This window comes from Theobroma cacao, chromosome 1 (assembly GCF_053813885.1).
Source record: "Theobroma cacao isolate CCN51 chromosome 1, ASM5381388v1, whole genome shotgun sequence".
In the NCBI taxonomy this organism is placed as follows: domain Eukaryota; kingdom Viridiplantae; phylum Streptophyta; class Magnoliopsida; order Malvales; family Malvaceae; genus Theobroma; species Theobroma cacao.
Genome location: NC_142639.1, coordinates 10,135,161 through 10,146,965, shown reverse-complemented (window position 1 = coordinate 10,146,965; position 11,805 = coordinate 10,135,161). Strand labels below are relative to the sequence as shown.

Sequence of the window (11,805 nt, the reverse complement as noted above, 5' to 3'; positions counted from 1 at the left end):
AAGAGCTATACAAAACAAGGGCCTAACTTTTGGGGTGCCAGGACAAGAACCAACCATCATAATATATCAAAACCAGAACAACCTCCGCACACATAAAAAGCAAAGGCCAAATCATAAACCTTAAAATAAATTATTACTCATCATTTTGTGTCCCGTCATGATCATGTGGTATGTTAATTTGTCATGATAAGTAATGACATAACATGTTTTAGATGATATGATAACATGATTATGTGATATTTTTATTTTTTACATTAAAATCACGTTAACGTTACGTAAATTAAATTAAATTAAATTAAAGATAAATTTGATTAAAAATGTAATAAAAAATAAAATAAATATTACAATTAAAATAAAAATAATAATGATAAATTTGTTTCTTCAACCACTAAATCTCGTACGGACATCTGATTGTGATTACAAAACACGATGAGATGTAATTTAGAATTTGCCCTAATTAAATTGGGTTAGAAGTAAAAATAAAAGAGGAGAGTAGTGTAAAGTGGTTGGGTCGGGTCGGACTCATGTTTTGTTTTTCGGTCAGAAGAGAAGGGGCCCCATTTAGCGTTGGGCTGGTGTCCCAAACGGGCGCCCAACAACCAGAGAGAGTGCTTGAAGATACGAAAATGGAGATTTATTTTTCTTTTTCTTTTTTTTTTTAAGGGGGGAGGGGGGGTTGCGTGGGACTGTAGGGCCCACGTTGATTGATGAGGTCAAGATAAACATCAAAGGGCCAAGGGTAATAGTGAGGTAAGAGTTTAAAAACGTCAAAGTCCTTCGTTCGCATCCCCAAATTTCTCTTCTTTTATTTTTTCATTCTTACAGTAGTAATAATAATGATGAGTAAGAATAAGACTGACTTTCACCCTGGATAACAAAATAAAAAATAAAAAATAAAAAAAATAAATGACAATTGTATTAATTGATTGCGGATTTCATTGCTCTCTCTCTCTCTCTCTTTCCAGCTGCTCTCAAGTCCTTGATTTCTCTCTCTCTCTCTCTCAAAAAAAAAAAAAGAAAAAAGAAAACTCCTAAAACCAATAAAAAGTGTCATTTTCTAGCTTTCTAACTCAACTGAGCAGCTCCAGTAATCAGACGAAAGGGACACTTGCGGGGGCTGAGTTAGAGTTGGGGAAAGCTTTGAAATTTGGAGATCTGGTGAAGAAGATATCTAGGGTTTAGCTTGGGGGAGTTTGGATTTTTTTTAAATGTGAACAGAAGCTAGGAGCAAGAAGCATGATCTGAGCTTCATGAGGCCCTGCTGAGTAAGGGTAGTTAGCTTTTTTGGATGTTGATTTTAACTTAAGTTGAGAAGCTTCTGGTGGAGAAAGGGGGGGTGGGGGGTGGGTTTTTCTCTTCTTTTTCTTTTAGCTATGGCTTTTGTAGGAAACCTGAATGTGCTTCTATAAGAGGGGTACTTGTAATTGCTATTTCAACCACTACTTCTTTTTTTTGTTTGGTTTTCTATTGAGAAAAAATACCCTCTTTTTTTTTTTTGAGATTTGAAGAATGAGACTCTCTTCATCAGGGTTTAATCAGCAAACTCAGGAAGGTAAGTATTTTTGGCTTTCTTTTTATTTTTTTTAAGTATTTCCTTTAAGTATACAATTGCATAATCTTGTAAATTTGTGAAATTATGAAGTTGTGAAAGATTTTTGTACAGGGGAGAAGAAATGTTTGAATTCTGAACTTTGGCATGCATGTGCGGGTCCTCTGGTGTCCCTGCCGCCTGTTGGAAGCCGGGTTGTTTACTTTCCCCAAGGTCACAGTGAACAGGTAAGTATGCCTGCATCGTTTCTCATGCTTTCTTTCGAATTTGATTCTATTTTTTAATTTGTGCTCACGAAAATAGTTCACCAGCAGAAGTTTCAAGGATGATATAGTATTTTAAGATGCTATGTAAGGATGTACATTAGTTGTTCATTGATATGTAAGAATGGAACCTAAACCAGCCATTTCGGTTTTGCTGAATTTCATTCTTCAAGTCTAGTTGTTAACGCAGGATTTGCTGATTGCTCATCTGAACTAACAAACAAGAGCACTCTATAAGGGACTGTGTATTTTGTTTCTAATGTTTCAGCATGCTGTCCGTGGTTTATGATTCAATTTGCAGGTTGCTGCTTCGACCAACAAGGAAGTAGATGCTCACATACCAAACTATCCGAGCTTACCCCCACAGCTTCTCTGTCAGCTTCACAATGTTACTATGCATGTAAGTTGAATGCTGCATACGTTACTTTCTGCTTATGGAACTTTAGTTGGTTGCTTATCAAGGTGTTTGTTCTTTCACGTACAGGCAGATGTAGAAACAGATGAAGTGTATGCTCAAATGACCTTGCAGCCACTGAGTCCGGTATGGGAACTTGCCCTTGTATGAAGATTAGTGCTTGCTAGACATGTCATTTTTACTTCTTGACTTGAAAGCATTCTTGTAGCAAGAGCAAAAGGACGTGTACCTACTGCCTGCAGAACTGGGTAATCCCAGCAAACAGCCAACCAACTATTTTTGTAAAACACTGACAGCAAGTGACACAAGCACTCATGGAGGATTTTCTGTTCCTCGCCGCGCCGCTGAAAAAGTCTTTCCTCCTCTTGTATGTTTTTAGTCAATTACAAGCAATTCAATTTACTAGCTTCTGGTTTTAATTGAATTAGTCTCACTCATTATCTCTTTTATTAATTCTTTTAAGATTTTTATTGTATCTTCAGGATTTCTCCCAGCAGCCTCCAGCTCAAGAGTTGATTGCGAGGGATCTTCATGACAATGAGTGGAAATTTAGACATATCTTTCGAGGTGAGTGATTAAACTAACTTTGTCCAAAATTGTTTTCCAGCTTAATCTTTTAAAGAATTTTCAAATTATCATGATTTCATTGTTTTATTTGTCATCACACTTTATTTATTTTTGTACTCAGTTTATATCCAGTTTATTAACTTTTTGAAGAAATTGTTGGTTTAGTTTTAACGGTACTGTAATGTTTCTTAAACCCTTGGGTGTTTCGTATGGTTATTTCTAAAAGTTTGTAAATCCAATTTACAAAGCATAATTGAGATGATGACCCAGGAAATATCTTTGTTATATTGTTTTTCTGCATCAGTTATTACTCTAGTTAAATTGTGGCTGAGGATCTCTGGGACTGAGATCTAAATTCATTTTTTTAGATTGATTAATATGCGAATCTTTCAAAGTGAAGTTAGTTATTTGTGATAATTAGAAAAAGTACCGGAACAGGAAATGTCTAATAAGATATTAAGATTAATGTGTTCTTGTTGTTTACTCCCTGTGTTGGATGTATGCTATTTTTTGAATTTTGCCTCAACAGCATATCCATTTGATTAGTAAGTGTTTGTTGTTTCTCACCTTGGAATGTTCAGAGTTTCTAGGTTATCTCGTGCAGTACTGAACTTTTGGTTGATGTTGGTGTTATTTCATTGTGAAATGTGATGACCTTCTCAAGAGCTTTTGTCATTTTGTGAAATATATGCTTCAGATTGTAGACGTGTTATGTCTGATAAACTTGAAAATAACAAATGTTTCTGGCAATTTGCAAAAGTTGATTTGGCTTTAAGCCCTTCATGTTGTGGCTTTTGAGTGCTTAAGTCCTTTTCCTTTCTCAAGAAATGTAAGGGCATTGTGAAGATTAATCAGCTGTCTATGATTGTTGAAAACAGTTAATGAAATGGTTAAGTCTTGGCTAATGATGGTCATCTAGTAGTAATTCTGTAAGATTAAGGTTTGAAGACTTCCTGGGAATATTTTCGGTATGCATGATTTATTTGAGGGGATCAAATGTTGTATGGAACAAGAATGATGCATTAATGGAGTAATTTGTCCCCTTCACCTCTTAATTTTGGACAAATCATTTTCAGATGGATATTACTGTCATTCTGCTATTTCATTAGGCTATTTGGGTGTTGGATTCAACTGAAGCTTTACCTCATTTTTTATCATGCATTGCCAGTTAAAGAATCAGCACATTTTTTAGTAGTTCCTGTAGGAATATGTTCAGATTTACTCTTGTGCGTGAAGGGTAGCATTTACTGTGGGACATTGGGAGCTGTTTTTGGTGAATCAATTTACATTTTGAGGGAGATATATGCTTTTTTATTCGATGAAAAGGCTTTGAATTACAATGGGTGAAATTCCAACTTCCACTCAATTTGTCTCTGTTCTCATATGCAGGCCAGCCAAAGAGGCATCTTCTTACAACTGGATGGAGTGTTTTTGTTAGCGCAAAGAGACTTGTTGCTGGTGATTCAGTCCTTTTTATTTGGTAAATAACTTTTCCTGTCATCCAAATATATAATTTATAAATATTTCATTTTACAAGTACCTTTGCTGAGTGATTGGCAGGAGAAGTAGTAATAGCTGACATATCCCTGACAGGACTTGAAACAATCTAGTGCAATAATTCTGCTAAGATAGTTTGGCAGCAAAAAATTTTCTGAATGCATCTTCTATAATAAAGTATTCTTTTCTATTTCTCATCTCTAAAGTGACATGCCTAGTGGTATGTATCCTCTTTTGTGCACCATTTACACGGTGCACGGTTATTAGTGCAGCTTACTGCTTTTTCTCTCCATACTACTAATCAATAAGCTTGCTTTCAGCTATAATCTTTCTGGGTTTTTTTTTTTTTTAAATTTAAATTTTTATTTTCTTATCTGCTATCTTCTACCAGGAATGAAAAGAATCAATTGTTGTTGGGTATCCGGAGAGCAAGTCGCCCTCAGACTGTTATGCCATCTTCTGTTTTATCAAGTGATAGCATGCACATTGGTCTTCTTGCTGCAGCAGCTCATGCGGCTGCAACAAATAGCCGTTTTACTATATTTTATAACCCAAGGTTAACTACCTAATCTAATAGTGGAAAAGACTGATGCTGTTACAACATAAGATCTTGTTCATTTAAAGTAGCTTGATTGCAGGGCTAGTCCTTCAGAGTTTGTCATTCCTCTTGCCAAATATGTTAAAGCTGTCTACCACACTCGGGTTTCTGTTGGCATGCGGTTTCGAATGCTGTTTGAGACAGAAGAGTCAAGTGTCCGCCGGTGGGTCTTCATACTCTTAAATATTTTGCAATTCTGTGGTGTTTTCTTGCACAACAATTATTTGTTATTTTCCTCAAGTTAATTCTTCTATCTTTATCAGTCAATGTGACTGTAGTATCATTGGCAAATGTAAGTGGCTGATTAGTAACTTGAGTGTCTTTGTATCAGATATATGGGTACAATAACTGGCATTAGTGACTTAGATCCTGTTCGCTGGCCAAATTCACATTGGCGCTCTGTTAAGGTTTGTTTGAAGTTTCCATGTATGAGTGTGAATTGAGTTGCCAAAGCTATATTCTTTTTTATTTGTGTTTTTGGCTTAAATATACAATGTGTTCGTTATTATCTGACATAAATCTTACCTTATTAATCTCAGGTTGGCTGGGATGAATCCACTGCAGGGGAGAGGCAGCCAAGAGTGTCCTTGTGGGAAATTGAACCATTAACAACCTTCCCTATGTATCCATCAGCCTTCCCCTTGCGACTGAAGCGACCATGGCCATCTGCACTACCCTCCTTCCATGGTATGCTAGAATCTTCGCTAAGAATGGTTGAAATTACGCATATATCTTCTCGACTACACCTAAAGTTAGGGGTTTTCCTTATCTATACTGAATCAATTTATTTTGCATTACCAGCTTTCAAAGATGGTGATATGAGCATCAATTCCCAATTGATGTGGCTCCAAGGTGGGGTTGGAGATCAAGGAATTCAGTCTTTAAACTTCCAAGGATTTGGAGTTGCACCCTGGATACAGCCAAGGCATGATACTTCTTCACTACCGGGTGTACAACCTTATCTTTACCAAGCAATGGGAGCTGCAGCATTTCAGGACATGAGGACAGTTGATTCATCCAAAATAGGTTCTCAGTCTCTCTTGCAATTCCAGCAACCCCAGAACACATCCAATGGGACTCCTGCTCTTATTCAGAGGCAGATGTTACAGCAGTCACAAACACAAAATGCCTTCCTTCAGAGTTTCCAGGAGAATCAGACCGCTGCACAAGTTCAGCTTCTGCAGCAGCTGCAGCGTCCCCATTTGTACAATGATCAGCGACAACAGCAACAGCAGCAGCATCAGCATCAGCCGCAACATCACCAACAGCAACAGTCTCAACAAACACAGCAACTGCCGCAGTTGTCTGTTCCACAGCAGATTTCTAATGTGGTATCTGCTTTTCCTTCTACATCAGCCAGCCAGGCCCAGTCCTCATCTTTGCCAGTTGTTGCTTCACAATGCCAGCAGCAGACGTTTCCGGACTCCATTGGCAATTCTATAGCCACATCTGATGTTTCTTCTATGCAAAGCATCTTAGGTTCATTATCCCAGAATGGAGCTTCCCATTTACTCAATTTGAATGGTTCAAACCCTGTTATCTCTTCTTCTACTTTGTTGTCCAAGCCAGTAGCTGTTGAACCGCAGCTTTCATCTGGAGCAGCTAACTGTGTACTGCCCCAGGTTGAACAGTTGGGAACTGCACGGTCAAATGTATCTGAACTTTCTAACTTATTACCTCCGTTTCCTGGAAGGGAGTATTCTGCTTACCATGGTTCAACTGATCCACAAAACAATCTTCTGTTTGGGGTTAGCATTGATTCCTCATCTCTTATGCTGCAGCATGGGATGACAAACCTGAAAAATATTGGGAATGAAAATGATTCATTGTCTCTGCCATATGCTGCTTCAAATTTCACTAGTGCTTCGGGCACAGATTTTCCACTTAATTCAGACATGACTACCTCAAGTTGTGTGGATGAATCAGGTTACTTGCAGTCTTCTGAAAATGTGGACCAAGTAAACCCTACAACCGGAACCTTTGTGAAGGTAATCTTTGCAAATGTATCTTTGCTTTTCTTTAAATGGGTGAATATATGGGATTTGTCTTGTTGCGAGCAAAGCTTGATCATGTGGATCACTGCTAATGGATCTCTGATATAATGCCCAACAGACAACAGTGGGTATGAGTTTTTCAATTGTAGCTCTTTCTTCAGTGATACAAGCTTCTTGGAGAATGCCATTGCTAATCAAGAAACAACCAGTCCTTTTTTGTATTTTGGCTGACAAAGTCAATTCGTTAATTTTTAGTCTCTTAAACTCTCATACTGTTGTGTTTAGATGTGGTACCTTTGTATTTATTTCAAAAACTAATTACAGGATTATGCCTAGTTTCTCATGTGGCTTGCAATTGACATGGTTTTTGACCTTCTGCTTGTTGACAGGTTCACAAGTCGGGGTCTTTTGGGCGCTCATTGGATATTTCCAAGTTCAGCAGCTATGATGAGCTGCGCTGTGAGCTCGCTCGAATGTTTGGCCTTGAAGGCCAATTAGAGGACCCTCAGAGATCAGGCTGGCAGCTTGTATTTGTTGACAGGGAGAATGATATTCTTCTCCTTGGTGATGACCCTTGGCAGTAAGTTCCAAACCGTGCTTTATTTATTTTATAAATGATCTATGACTGTCTAAATGGTATTTACTTTCAAATCTTTCGGTTGTTACACAATTTTATAAGTTTTGCACCAAATTTACTTATCCATCCACTGATTCATAAATTTTGTTATTAGTCATCCTGGAATCTTTTGAATCTATCCTTCAAGATGGTATTCCAAGCTTTAGAACCTTTCATGCATTTAAATTTTAAAGTATGTTTCCTCAAACATTCTTTTCCTTGATGTTAGCTCTCATTTATTTGCTTATTGTCTTTTAATTTCATTTTTTTAGTGCTGATTCTCCCTACATACTTGTGTTGAAAATTTGCGCATATCAAGCTACTGTAATACTGATTAGGTTTCCTGCGCTGTAGGATCTTTAAAATTATCCAAATCTCAGATAGTTGGAGATTTAGTGTTCTGAGATTGAACTAAGGAATAGGATTCTAGCAAATGATTGAATTTTGGGGCTTTGAAGTTTCTGTTACTAAAGGTGCAGTCATAAGTGTCAGAATTGATACATACCAAAAATAGTGAGAAAAAAATCATTAAAGAAATAAAATGAAAAAAAAAAAAAAACCCTAAGCAGTCATGAGGTAAGCAACCAGTTGTGCAAGCTTAAAACTGCTGTGAAAGGCTGTAACAGTATTTATTTTATTGACAGAGATGATGAGGATGTATAGATTTTCATTACTATCAGCTGCTTAAGTTAGGTTTTTGATACCAAGCCAAACTTTTTAACTTGGGCTATTGAAACCAATATTTAAGCCCTTGCAAATCACATCCTACTGAAAATAAAATTTGCTATTTCCTTAAATATACAGAAAATCAAAACTTGATTCTACCCTCTTTATAAGCTCCAATCAGTAAATTTAATGAAGATCATAATATTCACATATTTTGGTATTTAATCTTCTCTTGACATATGCTTGCTGTCTGCATCATGAGACTATGCTGAGAATTAAGGAGTTGGTTTGGATCGAATTCTTGTTGTGGTTTGGGAGTATCTAGGTGATGTAGCAATGGTTGCTAGACTAATTTGTCTCAAAAGATTTAAAGATCCAATACTTGGTGAAAGTCTTCTAGATTTCATTTCTAAGAATGGAAAACATTTAAATTGCATTTTTACCATGGTATTAATCTACAAGTGACTGACATTTTAGAAGAGAGGGACTTAGCTTACCACGAGAAGGGTTGGGACCATAATTCTAAAACAATGCAGTTTTATGTCCAGAAAGTTGAGTATTTACAAGAAGAGTAGAAGTATTGGAAGTGATACTGGAATGTGGTTTTTACTATGGTTTAGAAGTAATTGTGTGGAGGCATCAATCAAAGGTAAATTAAAAAAGGATTTTGATTCTTTGGTTGTGTGATTCACGGTTAAGGATGCTCCAATGCAAAAAAGTGATATAAATTGAGGATCAAACAGTCCGTCAGGGAAAAAAATGATCAAAAAGGGTAGAGGACCATAGAGTGCTGTAGGAATATTACATATCATATTGGCTTAAGTGGAATTGAATAGAAAGAGATTTGTTGGTAATGTGCGGTTTAGAATTGAAGTATTTGTTGATGCAAAACAGTATCAAACATTTGCAAGGATTAAAGAGGGGTAAAGGTTGATTTAACGGCATGTTTGGTTTGTGGAATGGAATAGAGGGAGAATGGATAACCATTTTTTGGGAATAGAATAAGGTAAGAAAAGACTAGAATGGTTATTATGTAGTTTGGTTTATGGTATGGAATTGTCATTCTGATATTATCCCAATATTTGGTTGGCAAGAATGGCTTTGAAATAGCATAGGAATAAGTGATAAGAGGACAAAAACACCTTTTATTATAATTTAATAGTATTTTGCCAAAATACAAAAAAGGAATGGAAAAGAAAAGGTTTTAGAAAAAATAAATCGATCAAGTGAGAATGGGTGACAGGAAGAGAGAAAGGGGGTTTCGACGGTGTCAGTCGGTGTAGGACAACAGTATTGGTAGCTAGGGTTTGCTTAGAGAGGAGTGAGGCAGGTGAGAGAGAGAGAGAGAGGAGGAGGAGGAAAAATAAGGGGTTTTAAGGTTAGGGTTAGAGTTTAGTATTGATATGCTAGAAATTTTGCAAATTGGTCAAGGTTATTTTTGTCCAAAAAGATTTATTGAGCTATTCATTAATGCATTAAATAGCTTATACCAAGGGGGTCGGGAATGATGATTCATGGACTTTAACAGATAGTGGGTCTCATGGAATGGCCATTCTTTAGTGCAAAAATGAACCAAACATTGGAATGACCATCTCATCAAAAATAGCACTGGAATGGAATTGGCCATTCCAGTGAACTAAACATGACGTAAGAGGTTAAAGTTATGATTGAATTCATACAATTTTATAGTCTTGATTGAAATAAAGAAATGAGGTATATAACCAAGCTAAAATGCTTTGGATTTATGATTTAGTTGATTGTGGGTTCCATCACTAGAATAGTGTGACATTATAGTTTAATTTATGTTTCAGGCATTATTAGCATTGAGGAACCTGGATTTTCAGTTTCTTTATGATGCTGACCACATCTATAGATCTTCTAAATTTTTTCTTTTCCCATTTAATTATTTCCCTGGTAGCACATGGTATGTTAATCCGTCCAACTTCGCATAGCTTAGCTCTTGAGTTAAAGTAGAAAGATAAGTTCAGCGATGATTGTAATAGATGTCTCTTTATGCAAATTTATGTTTATGTAGTTTACTCCTGCCGTGATGTTTGCCAAAGCATCAGAAGAAAAATTAAAATCTTCAACACTCTCTCATCAGAGTTGTGCAATGGCAGTGAACTGATGGACTGCTCAAGAGTTGGTTTTAGTGGATTAATTTTTTTTTCTTTGTTGTTGCATGTTTTTTGATTATCAGGGAATTTGTGAACAATGTATGGTATATCAAGATACTATCTCCACATGAAGTGCAACAAATGGGGAAAGAAGGCCTGACTCCTGCCACTTCTGTCCCAAGCCAAAGGCTTACCCATAGCAGCAACCACTGTGATGACTACATGAGCAGACAGGACTTGAGGAGTTCTGGTAATGGACTTGCCTCTATGGGGTCTCTTGAATACTAAAGGAAAATGCTCCTGAAGTTGGGGAATTGAAATGGAAGTTGCACTGATGAATGTTGTAGCTGTTTTATGGCACTGTTTATGTACGCATGGATTGTTAGAATTCTTTGGAACTTTTACCTTTTTTTTTTTTGTTGTTGTGGTAATTGAAATGTATCGCCTGGTTAAGTTGATATTAAAGCTTGTGTGTCGGAATACTGCTGTAAATTATAATAGGAAATATTTCTAACTCTTACGTTATAGTCCTTTAGAGCACAAGGATCTATTAGGATAATCCCATTACGTTATCAGCAATTTGTTGGCTGCCCTGTAATTTATATCATCTACTGTTTTAAAAACGTTAGTTCATAAATGAACAACATATCTGAACGTAGACTTATCTATATTCTACACGTCTTAACTATATTTTTGGATAGATAATAATCTGACTCTCCAATTATTCACAGGAAATAAAGCTCAGTGAACTTGCTTTGTACTAATTTCTTATCATGTGTGTGCAGTCATTCTGTCCTAATGCTTTTGAACAAAATAGCATGTTACCATTTTGGGAATTTTGAGCATAACTCTTTCTAGACTCCCCAAACCTCCATTTTTATAGACTCAAGCCATGATGTATTCACATTTTTATGAACAATGAAATGATCTCTAACATGAATTTCGATCAACATAAGAATGAAGTGCCTTCACTCACACCTAATGGATCCCTAAATTCAAGTGAAGTTTGGAGTAGACAGATGAAATTACAAGGACCAAAAATGGACACCAATAGAAGTAATGGCCGGCTCAACACGAACTTCACTTTTGATTTCTGACAACCTTTTCTCCAATTTTTCCTTATTGGGTGTTTAATTAAAGAAAGAAAGCTAATTTAGATCACTTTACACTGTCACGTGGCAAACATCTTTGCAAAATGAATTAGAAGAGTAGGTCAATAGCTCATTAGCTAAGGTTGAAGTGTAATTTACGCTATGATTCAATTCCAAATTTTCTTCCAAGGTTTATTTTAGTACAATATTACTTGACGATATATTATTTAGCATTTTGTTGGAGAAATGACATGATAGTGGGTTATTGGGTCAACCATCACAGACTTTTCTTGCCGAGAAAAACATGACATACGGCTCATCAGCAATATTTCCCGAAAATGAAAGCAAAGGCTCAGACTAGGGTTGTCAAATGTACAGAACGATCCCAATGTTAGGCAAATGCATTCATCCTATAAATATAGTTACAGACCA

General features: G+C 36.4%; 1 protein-coding gene across 2 annotated transcripts; it reads left to right on the top strand.

Annotated features, from left to right (window-relative positions):
* The first annotated feature begins 918 nt into the window (after positions 1 to 918).
* On the top strand, positions 919 to 10,952 carry LOC18612189 (auxin response factor 6-like). 2 transcript variants are annotated; one of them, XM_007048836.3, is made up of 14 exons: positions 919 to 1,552; positions 1,664 to 1,776; positions 2,114 to 2,212; positions 2,297 to 2,353; positions 2,436 to 2,594; positions 2,710 to 2,794; positions 4,184 to 4,274; positions 4,683 to 4,847; positions 4,930 to 5,052; positions 5,221 to 5,296; positions 5,429 to 5,576; positions 5,691 to 6,877; positions 7,273 to 7,463; positions 10,366 to 10,952. In XM_007048836.3, the coding sequence occupies exons 1-14, from the start codon at positions 1,510 to 1,512 to the stop codon at positions 10,568 to 10,570; spliced, it is 2,742 nt and encodes a 913-aa protein (XP_007048898.2). In that variant the 5' UTR covers positions 919 to 1,509; the 3' UTR covers positions 10,571 to 10,952. The 2 variants fall into 2 exon arrangements, with proteins under 2 accessions (XP_007048898.2, XP_017982694.1); XM_018127205.2 differs by having other exon boundaries at positions 1,652 to 1,776.
* The last annotated feature ends 853 nt before the right edge of the window (positions 10,953 to 11,805 follow it).

What these genes read in the sequence shown, in the direction of transcription:
- LOC18612189 (XM_018127205.2), top strand. Translation starts at nt 1,510, where the DNA reads ATGAGACTCTCTTCATCAGGGTTTAATCAGCAAACTCAGGAAG. An exon ending in GATTCAGTCCTTTTTATTTG is followed by an intron (nt 4,275 to 4,682) that starts GTAAATAACTTT and finishes ATCTTCTACCAG; the next exon opens with GAATGAAAAGAATCAATTGT. An exon ending in CAACCGGAACCTTTGTGAAG is followed by an intron (nt 6,878 to 7,272) that starts GTAATCTTTGCA and finishes GCTTGTTGACAG; the next exon opens with GTTCACAAGTCGGGGTCTTT.